The sequence below is a fragment of the Lutjanus erythropterus genome, chromosome 7, assembly GCF_056507025.1.
Source record: "Lutjanus erythropterus isolate fLutEry1 chromosome 7, fLutEry1.hap2, whole genome shotgun sequence".
Lineage (NCBI taxonomy): Eukaryota > Metazoa > Chordata > Actinopteri > Lutjaniformes > Lutjanidae > Lutjanus > Lutjanus erythropterus.
Genome location: NC_139323.1, coordinates 3,357,107 through 3,379,510, shown reverse-complemented (window position 1 = coordinate 3,379,510; position 22,404 = coordinate 3,357,107). Strand labels below are relative to the sequence as shown.

Below are 22,404 nucleotides of genomic sequence, written 5' to 3'. Positions count from 1 at the left end.
AAAACTAAACCTGACATTCAGTCGGCATGAGGGTGAGTTGATAATGACTGAACCTTCATTTTTGGGTGAACTATCCCTTTAATTTAAGGTCCACAGACTACTTTTCAGGCTGTGGAAAAACAGTGAACCTTGATTTGAGATTTTTTGTTTCCAAGGTTTAGCCTGAGCTGTCTGGCTCACATCATGTTCTGTGACATAAATTAGGGCCTTTGAATGTCTTTGAATCTAAAATCTGCACAGAGTTAGCTTTCTGTTTATAATTAATAGTGTGGTTCAGTTTGGTAGAGATGAGATGTTCAGATGACAGATTTTGGGTGGAGTATGTATTGGTGTGTGTGATCAGCTCTGGATGGAACAGCCTGTAATGGAAGCTGTAGTTTTAATATCCGTGGTAGATCAGCAGGCTCAGATAATAAGAACAGAAGCACATTGATATGCCGCCGTTAAAGGCCAAGCTGTCTCACCACCAGCCATTATGCTCTCCGTCTCCTTCTTCTCTGACCCCTCCACCAGCAGCACATAACCTAGCCAAGCATGTTTGAGAGTAATAAAGTACAGCCAGTGTTAATGCAAGTCTTTATTCTCAGTGACAGAGAAAGGTTTGTTCACTGCACACTGCACCCAGAGCTTCAGGCTGCAGGCGAACCATAATAATCATCAAACCAGAGCAATAATACATGGATACACACACGCACACACACGCACTTACAGCCACATCTGAGAATGCTTTGTTCTAGTTTTCTATATGCGTCAGTCTCTTAAATCATGTGATTGCACTGTTCAGCAATATCAAAACTTGTATAAAAGAAATCATCTGATGAATTTGTTTACTTCCTGGATGATCTGTTACCATTCAAAGATAGAACTCTGAAATGGAGAAACAGAAAAACATATATCTAATATTCTGAGTTCTGCTTTTTTCCCCCTGTCAGATTCTTTGTCTCATGTACATTTGTTCAGGTAAAGGTGAGGCATAATGATGGCTGTTAATAAGACTGAATTGCTATTTGTTTTCACTTCAAGTCTAACCAGAAAACTATGACAAGTGAAGTTTATTCAAAGGATCTCATATCATAAAACTGTCACAAGAAAATTCAGGTGGCATTTTCTATGAAGGTCATATCTGTTATGCATTATATGCACAATCATCAGACATTATAATGTATTTAAAAGGCTTTATAAAACTCTTTATAGTGTTTAGAATTATTCCCAAATACTTGTACTTAAGTTTATAAAATATTAGAAGTGGTGCACAAAATGCATTATTAGCACATACATAAGCAATATAAATGCATTACAATGCTTTATAAATGTTTGCAATCTTAAAGCTGACAAATTCAAGCTTAGCGTATTATTGATGTTAGTAAGATGTTTTTCCATCCTGTCTCTCTATTCCTTGAATTTATTCATGCCTCATCTGTGCTGTGTGTGTTTGATGCACTGTATGTCTGATCACACTGTTTCTTAATGAGATTTTTCAGCAGGGGGAGGATAACTCTCTCTGTGTATGAGTGTTGCCTTCACTGACTGTGTGGAATTGATGGATGTCTCACACACTACGTGTCTTCATCTGATTGGTGTGTCCCTCCTTACAGATGAGATCATGCAGCAGGAGATCAGGCCCCTGCTGGCCGTGGACATCATAGAGCAGCTTCATCGCCAGTTTGCCCTACTCTCAGGTATGTAACAAGACTGCTGTCCCACTGTCCTGCTGTCTGTCAAACACCTGGAGTCTCCTCCCCAGACTTTGGGACACTTTGTATATAGATGACCAGGAAACATTAATAAAATTCCATCATAATTGAATGGATAGAGTTGTATTTAAACGTTAAAATCAGGTTAAAGTGATCTTCTTCTTTTACAAAACCTTGTTTGGGAGGCTGTGGGTGGGGGGGTCTGCTAAAAATGAAAACAACAAGATTTAAAGTACAGGGTTAGGGTTAGGTACAGCAATTTGGCATTGCACTCCCATAAAGTTGTGAAACTCATATTAGACAGAGGAATAGTCAAAATCCATGCAGCAGTGTCCTGACTGTTAGTCCTGTGGGGGTCCATCTCAAAACATCTGCTGAATCTGCATGATGTTTAGACTCCTGATCCCACGCCAACGACAGACAAATCTTATGACATCATCAGCATTTTTTTTCTCTGACTTGACAAAGCTCCTCCAGAGACACAGAAAATATTATACAACTGTGTTCACAGGCTGAATTCGGGCCCTTTTGGTTAAGGGTGCTCTGATCAGGATTCGGATCACTGACTGCTGTCGAAACCAATCACTGATCTTCTGGTCTATTTGAAATGCTCTGTTCATTGTGTGGCATTATTTATTTATTCAGGTGTTCTTAACAACTTTATATATATATATATATATATATATATATATATATATATATATGTATACTTATAAGCATAGAACACAAGTGAACATGGTTTTCTTGATAACAATTAGATTAGATTTTTTTTATAGAATGTTTGTCATTATCTGCCTATCTAGAAATAAACAGGCTACTGTTATGATTTCAGCATCTAATTATTACAAAATGCTGTAGTAAAAGAACAAGAAAATAATGATGGATGTAGACTTGTTTTTCTACAAAGGAAAATAAGAAAAAAATGGAAACTTTGCCATTTTTAACAACTGTTTTTGGAATTGAATATTGATTTCTGTTTTACGTGGTGTCCCTGAATGCATCACACTCACTCACAGAAGCCCTGTGCCTGTGTGTGTGTGTGTGTGTTCACCTATAAATAACAAGCTGTAGAGGATTTACCTTCTGAAATTTACTTGCCAAATGGAAAATACACCCTCATTTGGTGCTCGCTGACCCTGCTGCTTCGTCATCTGATCGGTTCTTCTGATTGGCCATTTAGAAACCACTGATCAAACTATGTAGAGTGAATGTGTGCTCTTAGTGGTCAGTGGCCAATCTGTCAGAGCATCTTTCTTTTCTACCGTTGTAGAATGAACTTGATATGTAAAATTAGTTGCCCTGAAAGGGACAGTTCACCCCGAAATTGAAAATAGATATTTTCACTCCTGCTTTTTTTTAAATCTATACACTGTAAAACTGAAAGCTCAAAATAATTATTTGTAATAAGAAGTGAAAACTTAAAATTTGTTCAGAAGTTCTACTAACATAAAAGTGCTGAGTGTCAATAGAATTTTCATTCTTTTGTGTTTGTTAAACTGACAATTTCCCATTAATCCATGAGGGAAAGTTTTATCAAGTCAGTGTTCTGTTAACTTGAGAGGGGTGAATGAAAACGCATTTGCATTTAAGTTGTCTTAATAAATCATGTTACTTTAACTGTAATCAACAACAATATTAACTCCAAATATTTTAGCTCTGATAACCTCCAACTTTTGAGTTTATGAAGTCAAGAAAATTGTGGCAACTGATTGCCTCAATTAGGACTGAGTTTTGATGTGAGTTGCAGAGTTTTGGAGGCATCGGCTGAAAACATGTCTGCCTTCTCTCCAACAAAATGGAACTAAATCTGACTTGTCCTGTGGTGCTCAAAGCACCAAATCATACATTTGAAAAAAACTCAACAGTAATGTCTCTTTCCAGTAATCATGACTCAGTTGCTCAAAATAATCCACAGACCTTGTTGTGAGCAGTTTCATGTAGGAACTATTAGTTCCGAAAGTAGTTCCAGTAGAGTCCACAGCAGAAAGAAAGTAGTTCCTACATGAAACTGCTCACAACAAGGCCTGTGGATAATCTTGAGTAAGCAGGTCATGAATTTTGGAAAGAAAAACTGTCTCTGAGTATTTTTTGGTGCTTTGAGCGCCACAAGTTGAGTGTCATTTAGTCCCTACTGGAGAAGGCAGACACCTCTACAGCTGGTATCTCCAAAACTCTGCAGCTCACAAAATGTAGATTGTTAAACAGGTAAAAGGAAAAATGTGTATTTTTGATTTTGGGGTGAGTTGTCCCTTAAATCACACACTACCCACAACTAGCCTGTAGTACATAGAACCTAGTCTATATTGAATGTTACCATATACTCCACTTTCTCCTACTGTATAGTGTTTCTACTGAAATCTCCCCTACTCCACATTGTAGTTCCAACAGACCCTACTCTCCCCTAATTTGTACTGTGAGCTGCCACTTCATTCTCTCCTATGCCGAGTGTTGTATTATGTATCTCACTTAGTCTCTTCTCTACCTCATTTTTACTCCATAAATGGTAAAAAGCTCTCCTCTAATGTTTCTGTATTTAAACCAACATCCTCTTATTCTCACTGTCACTTCTCCCTCTCTCTTCACACTTACTGGAACTTCAAGTTTCAATCTGATGCGACAGCAGTTTCTTCTGTTGGGTTGTATCATCGACACAAGTCACAGGAGAAAGGGCTTAATGTGTAAAACAGCTGCTCGCTTCTTCACAGAGGACATCACACAAAAATGACTAATATGTATTTGCAGTCTAGTGGAGTGACATGTGGAGATGACTGGTTTTATTCTTCATGACACTGTGGCTCCAATGGTGGTTTATGAGGAGGATAGACCCAAAACGCTAAGCTTTTCAGGTTTTACACACAATAAAATGATGAACACACAAATTAAAGAACAATATTAACATTTGGCTATTTACTGTAGTCCAGCTGAGAGTCACGTGATTTCTTTATATCTAAAAGTTGAGACAGAATATAGCTTTTGGGTGCCCCCAGACGTTCCAGATGTGTTGTTACCGGTGGCACAGCTGCAGTCTGTGTGGTTCTCCAGGGATTCTTCTCATTCCTGCTCTCAGTCATCTCACAACAGCCAAAATAACGTCTGTTTCCAAAAAGCCCTCTCAGCATTACTTCCCTCCAGAGTTACATAAGTTTAAAATGAGCCTGCGGGCCTGCTTCATGGCCGTCACCACATGAGTGTGTGTCTGTTGTGAGTGTGTGTGACTTCTCATAGGATGTCAGAAAATGGTGCAAAACACTCATCAAGATGTCCAAGATGACGTCCTCAAATGTCTTGTTTTGTCCACAACTCAAAATTATTCAATTTACTGTTGGAGAGTTGTAAAGAAACCAGAAAATATTCACAATTAAGAAGCTGAATTTTGACTTATTTTAATAAAAAATGACTCAAAATGATTAATCAATTATCAAAATAGATAGATTAATTTAATAGTCAATTAATAATAGATAAATCATTGCAGCTCTATGTGTTTTATGTTTGTTGATAGGTTTATTACTTTGTCCAGCTGTTCCTTCCTTTGTGGTTAACAATTTATTGATTAACTGATTGATTTAAAGACAAAAAATGTTGAAATTTCCACCCAGTAAAGCATTTTTTCATCAGAGGTCATGATAATGAATTAGCAGCTGTGTGTGAACTGTGCATGGTAGGATATTATTTATTTTAAAATTGTAATCCTATTAATAATCCACATTTTTACTAAATGTGTCTGTAATCTGATTATGTCTTTTTTTTAAAATCAGTAACTGTCATGGAATACAGTTACTTTTTTTTGGTAATCCATTACTCCCTAGCCCTGGATGTGGGTTGATATGGTTTGATCCTTTTGCTGGATATATTTGGTCTTTTTCTTACATTTTGTCTCATGTGAACTGAAACCACTCTTCACTTATAATGAGACGTCACTTTGAACATGTGCAGGTCATGTTCTTTTCTTTCTTTCTTCTTGAAATCAGAAACACAAAGCACATTTTTCTTGAAGTTTTTGAAATTAAAAACACACAGCCAATATAAGAGCTTTCATATACTATAGGTTGAATAACCTTTGTGTTGTGTGTTCTATTTAACATCTTAACATCTTTATAAAACAGAGTTAAAGAGCAGAATTTATAGATAGAGAGGGGCAGAGATTTCTCTAAGTTGTATGAATTGATTTGTTTTGGCCACATGGGGGCAGTGCAATGAGCAGGAAATACAATACTGACATTACAATACATACAATACTTTATGAACCCAGACAACTGATAATGCTAATGTGTTGGCAAACACAGCAGACAAGGAACCACATTAGCATTCATGTGATGTTGTGTTCCTGCCACTGTGGCTCACATCCTGCACTTACACATGTGATCCATAGTTCCTCTGACTGTGTTCTCATGGACACCTTCAGCGTCTTGCAGACAGGTGCGTAGGAGGAAATGTCCTCAGAGAAGAGAGAACTCCCACACGCTGTCCGTTTACTCCCTGTAAACTTTATTCAAGATGCAACATTTGGATCCTTAGACCCTCATCAGGTGAAGCTGAGGAGCAGAGAACATTACAGACGGATAGACAACACGCCCTCAGGCGAGGCCAGTCAGGGACCAATCAGCTGTCAGGGAATCAGTCCAACAGTCTGCATGCATTGCATGATTAAAAGCCACATCCCGCCACACACAATGGACATTCACTATCTTATTTTCTTTTCTGTTAAGCAAAACATTACAGGTGAGACAAAGCAAGACTTTGAAACATTAGGAGACATGACAGGGTTAATATGGACAGTATGGACAGGCATTAGGTACAGACATAGCAATAATAGATGTGTTTGTGTGAGTATGCCTGTGTGGATGTGTGTGTGGGGGCAGAGAAGGTGTATGAGTGTGAAGGAGCAACAGGGAGAGTAAATATAAAGAAAATCCTTAGGATAAATCAAATCAATAGGGAGCAAAAGAAAGGGAACAAATAGAGAAGTGGGAAAAAGAGAGAAAAAAAGAGGAAACCCCTCCTGGCAGGGGCGGGTAGTGATGTCCTGCATCCAGCTATTTTCTTTATTCATTTCATTCTTTATTTGTTTTATCATCCCTGTCCCCATGTTTTCCTCTTTCCTTTTTTTCTCTCAACCCATCCAGCTTCTTATATTTTTGGATTGGTATACTGTAGAGATTCAGATTTCAAATTTGGCCGTAGCGTTCTTACAACACGAGCATATCTCAAATAAAGATGTGTTCACTGTCCTGCTGAGGCCAATCACAGCCCTGCTGCATGGTCCCATTCCAGTCTCCTTGCTGGGACAAGGTCAGTGTGACACAGTGTCTGCAGTGTGTCCGACCGAGCTTTTCCAACAGCAGTAGTAGAGGTCACATGACACACATTTTCCTCTGCTCCTGCAGCCTGTCAGGTGAAGGATTTCCACCTTCAGAGGGTTCATTGGATGTGTGTGGTTGGAAGAAGGTTGGTGAGACTGAAGGTGACAGAGCAGACAAAGTGGAACATGTGAAATGTGTGTGAGATTTTTAGCTCAATGTCGCCATCTTGTGACATTTTTGAAGAAGCAGAGGTGTTAAATGGGAACGTTTGTCTTAAAAGTTTATGATATTCCGTGACTAACTTTTCCATATTAACCTCTATGTCTTAAATCATTGCTTCTTTCTGCTTAAATAATACTAATAATACTAATACTACTAGTGCTTTTCTTATTAAAAGATTAACAGAACAAGAATAAAGAACATTTCTAAAAATATAATAGTATTTAGAACAGATGAAAAGTGTAAACTACATGGACGTAAAACATTACTAAAACATTAAAACAGTAATACGGTAAAATATTATTAATTGTAGGCCATCTTATAGAAGCGAGTCACTTGAAAGCACCTTTAAATATGTTTTGTTTTTAAAGAGATGAACAGTTTGGTTTCATTACAGCTGGCCTGAAAAATAACTTAGGCAATAAAGAAAAGAAAGCTGATACATTATATTGATGCAAGATAAAATTATTTTTTGAGATAAATGGTGAAGTTTGTCGACTCTCTGGGATTGTTCATCCTTATGAAGGGCTGTCAAATTGTCAAAATCAAGAATAAATAAACAAATGACTCAAAAAATAAATTAATATGTCATTACATGCACCAAAAATGATATTAAAATAAATGTAGCCATACTTTATTCATAAAATGTGTGTGTGTAAATTAATATATCTGCTTTACTTTGCTTCTGTATTGATTTACATTTGCATTAATTCCCAGATTTAATTGATTTTCCATTTGATTTTCCATTTCATTAATGAATGAATGAATTTTTTTTCTTTGCATTTATTTCCCCAAATTTTATATTTCTGTATTTTCTCTTTACATTTCTTTTTACATTTCTGTGTCATTCTGCAAACAATGGGGCTGTCATTCAAATTGTGTTGAGTCAACTTTTCATTTATTGGTTGGTTGAATATCAGAGTGCTTTGATTTTTTTTTAATTTATGAGAAATGTGTATAAAATGCAGTTTAAATACAAGCTGGTGCAGAATACAGAAGGAAGGCTCAACTTTATTCTGATATATACACTGATACAGTGAGATTCAGTCTCTGTATTTAACACATTGTAGTGTTGTGGAGCAGTGGGCAGCTGCTGTGCATCCCAGGGATTACTTAATCTGGATAACTGTAACTGATAACTGTATTCCATTAGTTACAGATAAAAACATGTAATCAGATTACAGATACATTTAATAATCATGGGGATTATGATGATTATAGTGATACTTGTTACACTGTTAGTGTAAGAATGGGTGCTGTTATGCTCGTAGGAAGGATAGTAAATATTGTGTGTTCTTGTGTTGCAGGAGGGCGAGGGAAAGATGGCGCCCCCATCATCACCTTCCCAGAGTACTCAGGCTTCAGTGAAGTGCCGGAGGAAGACTTCCTCAATGTTGTTACCTACCTGACCAGCATCCCCAGGTACACACACACACACACACACACACACACACACACACACACACACACACACACAAAGCTTCATCTTCACTGTGGCTCAGGATGACATGATTTATGTGTATTCCTGAAAAATCTGCATGTTTAGGAGAAGTAAATCTCCAATTTTAAGGAATTTAAATGCCACATCTTACACACACACACACACACACACACGCATAAAGAAGCAGTCCAGTTACCTGTCTTCTCACCTGTCTCCTGTCTTCAGCCTGGATGCTGCCAGCATCGGCTTCATCATCATCATCGACCGGCGGAAGGACAAATGGAGCTCAGTGAAGGCCTCGCTATCCAGGATCGCTGTAAATTCATGAAAACTCACACTTTTCCCATCACCATATAAATATACACAGTCACATATACTCAGGCCTGGGGAGTAATGGATTATATGTAACATGATTACATAATCTGGATACAAATAAAGGTAACTGTTTTCATTGCAGTTTAAGATAAAAAATACATGATCAGTCAATTAGTAACGGTATCAATACATTTTTAAAGTAACCTTCCCAACCCTGCCTATAGTATACATACAGGCTTTTCAGCAGCCACAGTTTTCATGTGTTTGCACCACAAGTTTTAAGGTGAAGCAGAGGTTTTTGTTTTATTTTGTGGTGTAGTTGTTCATTCATAGTGAGTCATGGGCTCAACTTCCCCCTATTGGTTGACCAACATCTGAGTGCATAGATAAATAAGGAAAAGCAGAACTGGAACCAGAACAAACAGAATATATGATACAGTCAGACAGACTTTAGGGTTGATTACTTGTATGTGTTATTTTTATTGTGCAAGTGGGTAATATTTGTAAATTATTTCTCATCTACTACATGTGACTAAAGACACTGATTTATAATTTACAGACTGCATAAACCTGGAAAGGCAAAATATTCTATATTCATTCATTCAACCTTTATTTATTTCTCAGGAATACATTGAGGGGTGGCCCTCATTTTCAATGATGCCGAGATTACAATTAGGCAACAAAGCAGAAATACAATAGAAACAGAAGAATAAAAGACAGGAAAAAAATAAATAAATAAATAGCCAGTAAGAAATTTACAATTGATTAATACAATTTCTAGTTAAAACATGTGCATGTAAGAACATTAAAACTTCTAAGCATAATTTTAAAATCTCCCAAAGTTATCATATAGTATATTTCACTCATTTCTACTCAGATTTTGACAAATATTCTATATGAGGTTCCCAGCCTATTTTACATTGATGGAACACTGAACAGAATATATAACCTAAAAATATTGTATATTATTTTGTGGTCTAGGTGTTATTTATTTTTTGTCTAGTTATGTTGGTTTTGTTTCCAACTAATTTTATTTAGTATGACGTTAATACACTGATCACATATAATCGTGAATGTTCCTTGAATGTTCTTCCTCCAACATTTCCAATTACCAATCACAGTCCTTAAGAAGGGTAGAAAAAGGAATTAAAGAAAATAACACAAGCAATAAAAGATTAATAATAATAAAAAAATAAAATAAAATAAAATAAATAATGATAGGATCATCTTAAGGGTATTCTACTCAGCCACAAAAATTGTTATTTTTCATTTGCAATTTTGTAGTCACTTCTTCTATTATTTACTTCTGTCTCAGTCTTTTAGTCTACTGTTCCACAGTTGGGGGTCGATTTTGCAAGCAAGAAATAGTTCATTTTTCTTGCAATTAACAATAACACCTTTAAGATATACAAATTACATCCAAGACTTTACATCCCAACATATTCTACAGCAGATTCAAAAATAAAACAACGTCTAAAATGACTGTAGCTCTAGAACACTGTACCAGAGCTCTGTGCTGTAACGTGTGTGTGTGTTTGTCCCCTAGAGGGCAGCATAATGTGAACTTTTAGGGGTCTGAAGAGGTAAAACTTTACAGTATTTCAAAAACATTAAAGCCAGATCAGAACATAAACAAACAACAAAAAACTTAACTTAATTTAGCTGGATGTGAAGAACAATAGTAATTTACTGACCCCAAGTGTGGTAACTGCTGAAACTGGGTTAACTATTCATAGGAAAGATAAAGAGCACCACAGACTTGATGTACTGTGATCAACACTTCACCCATCTGGACATTTAGAGGTGCTACTCCTCTTGTTTGTGTTGCATTCTACTGCTTTTATCAGGTTTGCTGAAGCTGCATATTTCTGCTGTTTTGCCATTTCTAAAGGCAGACTTCTCCTCTGACAAGCACACAGTCATCATCAGATCCATGATGATGTCAGCGAGAGGATGACACAGTTTTAGGAATAAGTCATTTGCTGTTTTATTATAGAAATTCATGTTGAGCAGCAAGGCTGAGTCAGCTTGTGCTTTTTAATGAGTAGCAGTGTGATGTGGATGTAAGATGTTCATGTCTTATAAGCAGCTTGTTAAGTAACAGGACTGTGTAATAAGGATGCAAAAAGAGGGTATTCCATTACCATAACAAAACAATGGGACATTCAGTAAAAATGGAAATTATTAGCAGGATTACGATTGTAAAATAAACATATAGAATGGTACACTACCATGTAACCCTAACCCTAACCCTGTTCACACATTAAGCACTCCACAAGTCTCAACACTACTCAGGTCTAAGTGAAACCAGCTAATCTGGCAGTAGCCACTTCATTACACAGACCAACTGCTAACTTTACCTACACTTGACAACTGCTAACTTTACCTACACTTGACAACTGCTAACTTTACCTACACTTGACAACTGCTAACGTGAGCTACAGTCCAACTGCTAATGCTAGCCACACAGACCAACTGTTAACTTTAGCTACACAGACCAACTGCTAATTTTACCTACACTTGACAACTGCTAACGTGAGCTATAGTCCAACTGAATGCTAGCCACACAGACCAACTGTAGCTACACAAACAAACTGCTATGTGTGCTACACAGATCAACCAATAGCTACACATACCAACTGCCTACCTTACCTACATGTGACAGCTACTAATATTAGCTATACAGATCAACCGCTAATGTTACCTACACAGACCAACCACTAACATTAGCTATGCAGACCAAATGCTGGCTTAAGCTACACAGACCAACTGCTAACTTTAGCTACACAGACCAAATGCTAATGTTAGCTACACAGACAAACTGCTAAAGTTGGCTACACATAACAACTGCTAACATTAGCTATACAGACCACATGCTAACTATAGCTACACAAATCAAATGCTAATTTTAGCTACACAGACTAAAGGCTAATGTTAGAGGGTATCCAAAAGTAACAGGAAGAAATCAAGTTACATTACTTTAATATTATGATACTTGGATTAGGTTACTGACTACATGTTTTTTTTAACTGTATCAAAACACATTTTTTAAAGTAACCTTCCCAAGCCTGCTGACGAGTCAGCAGTGTTAAGTAGAAGAATTAGCTGCTGTAATCATTTGGTCCTGTGATGACAGATGGACTCTAAGCTCACATGCTGTTGTGTTTTGTAGGGAGCATTTCCAGGAAACCTGCAGCTGGTGTTGGTGCTGAGGCCGTCCAGGTTCTTCCAGAGGGCTATAGCAGATATTGGCATCAAGCTGCACAAGGATGACTTTAAAATGAAGGTACCGGTAAGCATGCTTTAATACCAACCACATGAACTCTATCAGCTGCCGTCATGAGGAGAGATGTGTGTCTTCTTTGTGAGAAATGATGGTAATTAGAAACGTGACGTTATAACTGAATGCATGACCAATAAATGATGCATGACATAATTTTTTTTGATACAAGTCATCTAAACTGCATTAGGCTAGGATTTTGTCAATTATCAAACTGGTAACTCTAAAGTTTTGGACATACATCTTTATGAGGTAACATCATATGAAGAAGCATCTGCTCAGGGTGGACAGACACTACTTTGTGGCAGCTATTCACTGGCAAACTGGCCTCTTTTTGGGGCCACACTGAGGTGACTTTTTCCATTGTACAGGTTTGGTGCAGCGCTCAGATCAGATTGAAAGCTCAGCTCAGTGATCCATTAGATACAAACCCCTCTGAAATCACACGTTTTGTTCATCTTTCACCTTCATTTTACCCTTTTCAGAAGGCCTTCCCTTCACTCTGGTGGCTCGGTTCAGATCCACTGGTAAAGTTTTGTGCAACCAGTACAAGAGTGTTTTAAAGTGAGGACAAAAACCTCCAGGCTTATGTGCAAATCAAACCCGTCCACTATTACTGCAGTAGTAATCAACTGATGTGCTCCTGATGGGCATAATAAAGCTACTGTAAGCAAAAGCTATGCAAAACCTTCCTCCTCCCTTTGTGCTGCCTGAGCTCCTCCCACCTCCCCACCAAGATCACAAGTTTGATTGCCAGCTGGAGGAGTCAGTTGCCCTGTGAAAAGTGACAGGCTGTAGTCTCCCATCACAGGATAGATTTTCTAAAGCCTGAAAACAGGGGGGGCATAGAGCCACTGAAGGCGTCGCTGAAGACAAGGGGAGGCATAAAGAACGAAACAAAGTTGAATGAATATGATCTATGTAGGGGAAATAAACAAACACATTTCCTGCTAACCTTTATTTCACTAAAATTCAACATTTGAATCCTTTTTCTATCAGTTCCATCCCTAGTTATTGTTAATAATTGATAAAAAAACATTGTGTGGTGGGGTGTGTTTGTGGTGAGTGGAGTGTCACGACACCTCATCTCACAGCTCTGCCTGCACGTTGAAGTGTGAACCGTTTTTATTTTTGCACTTCATCACAGCTTCACACCCCAGATCTAATCTGAAAATAACAAGACAGAGAAAGAACAGCTTCTATGTCAGAGTGTATCAAAAAAGAACAGAGTTAGTTTAGAATTAGTTTAATTTCAGACCTACTGCTTCAGGACACACAAACTCTGTGTGTTTTTGGTCAATGTCTGATTTAGTGTTTCGTGTCTTTAAAGTTGGGGGAAAGAGACAAGAATGATAAAATCGATGGAGATATTCTGACTTTCAGGCCCTGGTATGAGTACTTACTATCATCTTTTGTCTGACCCTCCCTGCCTGATAAACGTATTTTAAGCTCCACACTCCCGGGACCTCTGTTATAGATTTGTTGTTCAAGCTGAGATGACCCTGATGACATCATCAAGGTTATTTTTGGACTCTGGTGCGCTCCCTCTCGAGTCACACTGTTTTCACAGACTGAATTGTACTGTCCATGACAATTAAACTGAACTTGACATGTAAAAGCTGTGAACTTTTGCTTTAATGGTACAGTACAAGTGTTTATAATAATAATAATAATAATAATGATAATAATAATAATAATAATAATAATAATAATAATAATAATAATAATAATAACTTTATTTATATAGCACCTTTCATACATAACATGCAACTCAAAGTGCTTTACAGTGTGGCATTAAAAATGACAACATAGGCAAAAACAGACAAGACAAAAATACATAGAATCACAATAATAACATAAAATCAGAGTAAAAAAAATTAAAAACAGGCATTTAAAGACATAATTGAGGATCACAAAGAAAGAGGAAAACAATAAGAATAAGTAAATGAATAAATAGAAAATAAAACTAAAAATGATTCTTAGTAATATAAGGTCTAATACATAAGCGGGCAAATGCAAATAGCACTAAATAAATAAATAAATAAATGACAGACCAGGGTAGAAATCTATTACACTAACTAAAAGCTTTCCTGAACAAGTAGGGCGATTTGTAAGCAGAATATGGCAGAAATAGAATATAATATTCATAAGTATATTTTCATTAGTGGCTCTACAAGTTTTGTAGCCAGTGAAGGTACTCCCACATGCTTGGAAAGGGAGAGTAAGATGAGGTGTTTGCAATCTGCAAACTCAGTACTAGATGCCACTAAATCCTCCACACTGGTCCTTTAATTCGGGTTAGTTTTCTATATGATGTAGGACATGACTAAAAGCAATTGTACTGATGCACTGAATGTGTTTGCAGATTGTGATGCTGAACTCTCTGTCCGACCTGCATGGCTACGTGGATAAAGGCCAGCTGACCCGGGAGCTGGGAGGAAGCCTGGAGTACTGTCACAGTCAGTGGATACACCACCGAACTGTGAGTACACATACAGTACTAAATACTGTATTCCTTAACTAGATCCTAGTGATCTGGCAACATCCAAAATCTAACAGTTGCAGACGTGGGCACCGACTTGGGTTAAACACTGGGGGGGCAAAAAAGTCAGCCTCTGTGATGTTTGTTGGTGTGATGTGGTGAGGAGGAGGGATTAATATTTTTCCCAACAGTGAGACATTTTGTGTCCTGGAAACAGAAGCTCTCAGGAAAAAGTATTGTTTTTAGAGTATAATTTTGGCCATACTGTCAGAACACTGCTGGTATTAATAATTACAGAGGCAGAAGAATGCCCTTTCATCATTAATCAACATTATAATGAACATAAAATAATCTGTGCATAATCCATGCAGCTGGACCTTCATCACAGCTGGGAGGATGAAATGCCAAGTTTACTGCCTGTGATCTGTCACTGTCTGACTGAACGGCCTTATTGAAGTAATATTTTACAATTCTTCATATTATAAACAAATGAAATTCATTAAAACAAGTTATTTGGTGTTTTTAAAAACATTTTATTGAACTGAGACAGATTCCATATTCTGTTGGCATTCAGAGGCTGCTGAGACTCCAGCAGAAGGCTGACACTGTGCCCACTGCTATGTTAGAAAAACTCAGCCTAATAAATTTAATGATCACTCAAAATTAAAAAGGAAAACTCTAAAAAAGCTTTCACTCACCTGGTGGAAGATTTTGGAAAGATTCTTCAGGAACTTTTGGCTGTCTTTCTGCAGTGAGAGGTGCATTGCAACTGCTGAAGGTAAATCCATCATAAGCTTTAATTTCCGCCAGTATTAAAATATGAGTCTGGTGTTCTTGAATCTTTGGGCTTTCACTTGGAATTTTGTCTGATATTCCAAATGTCTCACCAAACCTCAGTCCAGTGCATTTCATCCCTTGTTAGAGCGCAGTGCACACTTTGCATCGTCATTTTTTAAGCTTTTGAGATTTTTCCATGCAGAGCTGATGACAGACATCATGCTGTGTTTCTCTAATTTAGATAGAGCCACAAGTTACTGTACTACCTGCATTAATACTCGGAAGTGTTTGAATTCATGGCGTTTTGTGCTTGTTAACTAATTAAAGTGCACCCTATGCATCATCATGGAAATTAAATCTGAAGAAAAATATAGCAAATTCTATGTTCTTCTATTATCGATCCTTTTAAACACCAATGACATTTATAAGTCTATGGCTATTTTGCAGCTGGTATGGTGCAGAGTCATGTGTGGATCTTTTTTCCTTTAGGCCATCGAGAACTTTGCCATGACAGTGAAAACCACAGCCCAGATGTTACAGAAGTTTGGGACAGACCTGGCAGAAACAGAGCTGCCCAATGATGTCCAGTGCACCAAAGACCTGCTCACAGCACACACCGACAAACACAACAACCTCAAGGTGAGTTTGTACGTGCAACACACCAACACATACCAAAATGAACTGGAAGTGCATGCATGACAACAAAGATGTTCATACTTGTTGGGCTGAAACAGATTTGTTACTGTGGAGCTCCAGTAACCAGCAATAAATTTTAAAAAGTTGTACTGGTTTACAGATCCAGATGTATGAATTTGGTGTTACATGGTGAAAAGTTTCAGAGTCAAATTAAAAAAATTGTCAACCTGCTTGAGGAAGATTGAGAGCTACATAAGTGCCTGCTAACACCAGAAAGTGTATGTATGCGTCATTCTCTATTTCCCCGAAGCTCAGTGGAGAAAATTTGCCAGTTAAGAGTTTATCAAAGTCAATTTATGAAAAAAAGCAAAAAGCAAAATGCTTATAGCACAAGGATATGGACACAAATTTTCCTGCTATCTCAAGCTGTCTGTCAAAAAGCTGCAGACGAGCCTTTCTTCTGCAAAGGAAAAAAGCAGAGCCCAGCTAGTACAGCAGCGTGGCTTTGGAAGACTCTACAGGGGCCACTACAACATGCATGATGAGCTGTAAAGCCATGCAAGCTCTCGTACTGGCGTCTCAACTTGGAAATGATTACCTTCCTAATCTTTGTTCATATAGACTCGAAGCGGCGAGTTTTCTTGTGTTCTTCGTGAGCCTTGTCCTTGTGTTTAAGTGTGTTTAGCATTGAGCGTACGTACAAAACATAATTAGTATACTCCGTTCCAAAAAGGCCTGTTACCACCAAACTGGCAAGTTTCTCTTGTTCAAGTCCCAGGAGCTTGTTAAATTATATCATAGATAGTAGATCTGTGAAAACTGAAGACAGAGATCATGTCTGGAAAACCCGTACCCGTGGTGAAGAGCAGAATGATTGATTTTAATTTTGTACATAGAACATATTTGGCTAACCAGACATGCCAGGTGTGTTGCTACACAGACAACAACAACCTGTGGTTCTGGAGATGCATGCAGCTCTTTAGCCCCTCTCCAGTGGCTCCCTGTTACTATTGGTTATTTTTTCAACATTTTAATTTTTATTTATTATTGTTGAAGGCTTGTGAAAAAGTTGAGAAAACTTAAAGTTTCAAGGCAATGTATGGCAACTACTAATTTTTTTGTTTTTTTTTCTTTAGATAAACTTAAATCTTTCACTTTTTCTTACAATGTAAAGTGATTCTTACATTTGCTAACTGTAAAAATATGTAGCCTGTATACCAAATTCAAAAAAAGTTTTAATAGCTCATCAACTAAAATGTGTGTCATATCCTATGTCTGTGGCTCAGTGTCTTAAACTCCTCTTCATTTTGTAAACCATTGTAAACCATCATTGTAAAACCCAGAGTTAGGGGTTTGGTGCCTTGCTTAAAGGCACCTCATCAGTGCCCAGGTCAGTCCACACTGCACTTCTGATCCATGCAGGAGTTGAACTGGCAACCCTTGGGTTCCCAAGCCAAGTCCTTATATACTGTCCTGTCATATCCTGCATCACTTCCTTTCCTTACAAGTCTGAATTACAGATATGAAGGCAAAGAGCCAGTAAACAGATAAGACGCCAGATAAAGAGTGCATGTTGTGAATGAGACCTCACACACACACTGGCTGCTGTTGTACAGATGATATTAATATAATTTCCAATGCTTGTGTCTCTGAACCAGGATGAACTGAAGCTAGCTTTGAAGCAGGGCACCACCTTGTTGGGTTGTATCAAGGAGCAGGCAGCCAAGTCAGAGAACCACAAACTCAACCCAGACGAGATGGAGAACCAAACCACTGTGGAAAGGTGACAGATATCCAAGCTTTGCACATACATTATCAGTGTATATGTCAGTCTACATTATAGGAACTCCCAGTATGTGTGTAATGAAGTTCCTGTTGTGTGTTTCAGGCTCCTAGCCCAGCTGGATGAGACAGAGAATGCCTTTGAACAGTTCTGGTGTAAACACCATCTGAAACTGGAGCAGTGCCTGCAGCTACGCCACTTTGAACAGGACTTCAGAGAGGTATATCTGTAGATCTGACTGTCTCCCAGTCTGCCTCGCTGCCTCTGGCCTGAAACCTTTGGATCTCGCCTGGGTCGCCTCTTCATACAGCTTCAAAAAACCGCAGCTGTAAAATCACACTTTGAAAAACATACTTAACGAACAGTTTGGGAGTTTGTAAATGCAGTGAGACACTTCTGTCTAAAAAGTCCTAAATTAGGAGTCTTAGTGAAATATGTTTCGATGAGTCTGTATCCTCCACATTTTTAACTTTGATGATCATTTGACATCAGGCTCATTTAATTTTAAGAGTTTAAGCAAAACAGTCTTAACATGACCCCTTGTCTCATTAGTACCATCTTTTGGAAAGACCCAAACTAAAATGAGAGATGAGTTTTGTGCCAGTGAGAAAATTTTAGCTAATCACTGCTGACACTGTTGGGCATAAGACTTAAAATACCCTGAGATGGAATATGAGAAAATTCATATTATTACAGTGTGAATAAGTGGGTAACATTATCTTTATCTTTTCACAGTCTCAGTCTCTGTCTCCTCTTTATTTCTCCAGGTCAAAGTGTCTCTAGACAGTTTGATGGACAGCCTAACCAGCCTATCAGACACCGGAGATTGTGTGGCCAGAGTTGAACAATTGTTAAAGGAACTGAAAACACTGGAGGAGAAGGCTCAGGTCAGTCACACACACACACTTACAATTACATTACTTACTACAAGTGTCAGAATTACATAACTTCTAGAACAGCCATAAGAATCATTTTGACCTTTAACACAAAAACGCCATAATACATTGTGTTTTTTTTTCTTCCAGCCCACAATAGAGAAGGCCCAGCTCCACGCGCTGCATGGAGACCAGCTGATCCAGAGCAACCACTATGCTGTGGACTCCATTCGACCCAAATGTGTGGAGCTCCGACGGGTCTGTGATGACTTCAGCAACGAGGCCAAGAAAAAGACGGATGTCTTGTCCAAATCCCTGCAGATACACGTGGGCATAGATAAGGTGAGGATGTTATAAACCGATCTACAGACGCCACATCCAGAAAGGTGTTAGATTCACGATAGCTTGTATGATATAGATCCTAAGACTGACTTTGGATCAGCCTTAAATCAGTTTTTGGCTGACTTATTGATGCTGCTTTTTATATGTTCTAAATCTTTATTTAAAGGAGAAGTGTGTGATTTCCAGTGGCATCTAGCGTTCAAACCTTAGATTGCAACTAAGAGGATTTACCCCGACACCGCCCCTCTCTCACCAAGAGTACGGTGGCCGTCAGCGGACAAAATGGCGAGCGAAAGCTATCTCACAACAAACTACAGTTATGTGTGTAGGATGAATTACCTGTCCAGCAGAAAACAGGCAACCTCGGCGTCACTGTGAAAACGTTTGTCCTCCATCAGCGATTTCCATCATGTAAACGCTATGCTGATGTCGATTCGTGTTTTTGCCGTTTCCTGTCATGCTTGTGTTTACTTTCTTCACCTCACCGCTTCTTGGATGACAGGGATTCACTGTCTGCTGCTTTTTGTTCTGGTACAGTGTATGTATGATCCTCCATTTGTCAAAACTGTGCCAGTCAAGGTTCACAACGCTAAATGGTCTGCCAGCAATCACCCGTGTCTATCCTCCCCGTCTACTTCCGTGTTTACGCTGCGGCGTCTACGTAAGGTCGCCATGGGCTTCCCAAGAGTCACTGTTAGTGCAGTTTGTCCGCTCTGCGCTGCCGTAGACGGCGCAGGATGATGATCTCTATAAGTCGACCCGACAGTATGTAACTATAAATGGCTATTTCTAAAGTAACGGGAACATATAGATTATGAGTTTACGTTGATTGATAATAATAAATAACATACTTATATATAATATATCTCATTTATGTACATAAATTCCTGTAATTATTACACACTGGTCCTTTAAGACTTGCTATTATTTAATAATGTTTGATCTGCTGTCTCTGTCTGTGAATTTCCAATTTTTTTTTTACAATACCTCGAAAAATATCAATATTCGCTACTATTTTCAATACCACTGTGACAAAGACAAAGACAAAGCAACACTGAAGGTATAATATTTTAGATTTTTATCTAAAGATAGACATAACAAAGTTAAAACATGACAATGGATAGAGCAAATGAGATGAGTGAGTGATGAAAAGAAGACAGCATTCTAAACTGCTTTATCCGTTGTCATGTTATAACCTTTTTATATCTCTCTATAGATATATATACCAGGGATGTTCCTGGCGACTAATTTCCCCATCGATTAAACGCAAAATTTGCCAGCCTGACACACAGTGTGGCTAACGTTAGCAGCGGTAGCAGCAGCTCAACTTGCAGGTTTATGTCTGTGTCTGTGCTTAATGTGCGCATGTTTCTCCAGTCAAGTGAATATATATATCAGCTTATTCTGTCACAGTCTACATTCAACATTATTTTCATTTTATAAATTAAAACACTGCCAAACCACACTGGTTTTACAAGCTGTCATCTGTCCAACTTTGCTGATATAAACATCTGGGGTTGCCTAGGTGATAGGGGCGTACACGCTGGGCCATAGGGGCTGCCGTCTGACAGTGCTGCAGCCCCGACTAGTGGCAGTCAGCTGCATAAAATCTCAGAGGCAACAGATAACTGCCATCGTGCATGAATGAAATATTGATAAATAGTTTAAATGACTATGTCTGGTACCGACTACCAAAGATGGGGACATTTAATCGTATAGTCGACTAATCACGCACATCCGTAATACGTACATACGTACATTCTTATTACATACATTACATTCTCCAAATGTCTGGACCTATTTTTTAATTCTTTCCTGTAACTAAACTACGACAAACGTACCACAAACTGAGACTTTATTGATGTTGTTGCCATGCATATTTTTTCCAAAGTGACTTAAGCGTTCTATCCAAGCATGTCAACATATTATCATCTTATAATGTTCTTATGGGAAATGAAATAGGAAACAGCTGCCTCTTTGTTCATCCAGCAGACACAGCACAACACAAGGAATAATTTAAAGTGCAATCTTCAGTCTGTTTTAGTTCTGATTTGCTCTCCACCACCTCCTGAGAAAAATATCTGACTCTTTAGCAGCTGAATGCATTGCTATGTCATCAGCTGTTTATTATTATTTTCATTTCACTCATTATGCGTTCACTGGTTGTCACTAATGACACAGGAACTGCAAACACAGAGGATTTTCTGAACCCCACATTTAAACATAAAACCGTGACACAGGATCTGGTTTCATAGAACTCGGTTCTTATTTTCAGTTCTGCTGTATTCACAAAGTTCTGAGCTGAGCTCTGAAAGCGTGGTGACATCACTGAAAAGACATCAGTGAGGGAAGATATGCAGGCAGTTAGACTGGTCGGACAAGCCATAAACACAGGGCCAGCTGAGCTAGACTTAGTTGAAAGAGAGAAGTAAAGCAAGTATTAATACTGCAATTGTTTACACAACCATTTACTGTGCAACTGCAGTGACTAATATTATTTCTGACATTTCTGGTGCATTCATTTCCAGTTTGACCTCTGGATTTTACAGATGCTGAAAGAGGCAAAAAAAAAACCCCAAACAAACAAACAAACAAACAAACAAACAAACAAACAAACAAACTGATAAGAAAAGGGCTTTGCCAAGATAATCTCTCTATGTTTACTATTTTTGTCATCTGCTAGACAGGTGTTTGTTTTCATCTCTGAAACAGGACGGGCTGTTTAATGGGCTGTTTTTTTTTTTCCTTTTCTCTTTTCCTGTCTTTTCTTTGACGGGGTTAGGCCCATTTTCTACCAGGACAGCAACAACAACAATAATAAAAGTGTTTGTTGTTAAAACTAACCTGGAAGAAACCCTGAATGCTTTTGGTCCTGTTTAGAACATGGGGTGAGAGAGACATGGTTATCCTGGCAAGAACATGTTTTTTCACTTTGAGTTGAAGGTAGAATTAGTTGGATTTGTCTGAGCTGCTCATGAACACAACAGGATATCAAATACCAACGTTTTTGGTTGGTGAAGCTTCCCTCATACAGCAAAACAATGAGAAAAGTGAGGAGATACAGGGCTGCAGGGTCTCTGCAGATTGACACCACCACACTTTTCTAGTGAGTCATAAATGATGATTGAAAGGGATTGTGTCTATAAATTGTTTTCTTTAGGAAAATGTTGCAGATTATACCTTTAAGGAATTTAAGAATTAAGGACATAAAGAACTTAGAAAGATTATCCTGGCTAATTTTTTCCCTGCTCTTAAGTCAT

At 38.1% G+C, this 22,404-nt stretch overlaps 1 protein-coding gene across 8 annotated transcripts in view; it reads left to right on the top strand.

Moving 5' to 3' along the window:
• The window catches only part of mcf2l2 (MCF.2 cell line derived transforming sequence-like 2), a 191,871-nt gene that overhangs the window by 55,293 nt on the left and 114,174 nt on the right, over positions 1-22,404 (top strand). For 7 of the 8 annotated variants that reach the window (XM_084722390.1, XM_084722389.1, XM_084722388.1 and 4 more), the window contains exons 2-11: positions 1,596-1,679; positions 8,521-8,635; positions 8,880-8,970; positions 12,142-12,261; positions 14,615-14,731; positions 15,998-16,147; positions 17,803-17,927; positions 18,033-18,147; positions 18,695-18,814; positions 18,953-19,144. In XM_084722390.1, coding sequence (XP_084578516.1) covers positions 1,596-1,679; positions 8,521-8,635; positions 8,880-8,970; positions 12,142-12,261; positions 14,615-14,731; positions 15,998-16,147; positions 17,803-17,927; positions 18,033-18,147; positions 18,695-18,814; positions 18,953-19,144 — 1,229 coding nt within the window. The remainder of the gene's footprint in view (positions 1-1,595; positions 1,680-8,520; positions 8,636-8,879; positions 8,971-12,141; positions 12,262-14,614; positions 14,732-15,997; positions 16,148-17,802; positions 17,928-18,032; positions 18,148-18,694; positions 18,815-18,952; positions 19,145-22,404) is intronic. The other variant, XM_084722383.1, reaches the window with a different exon arrangement.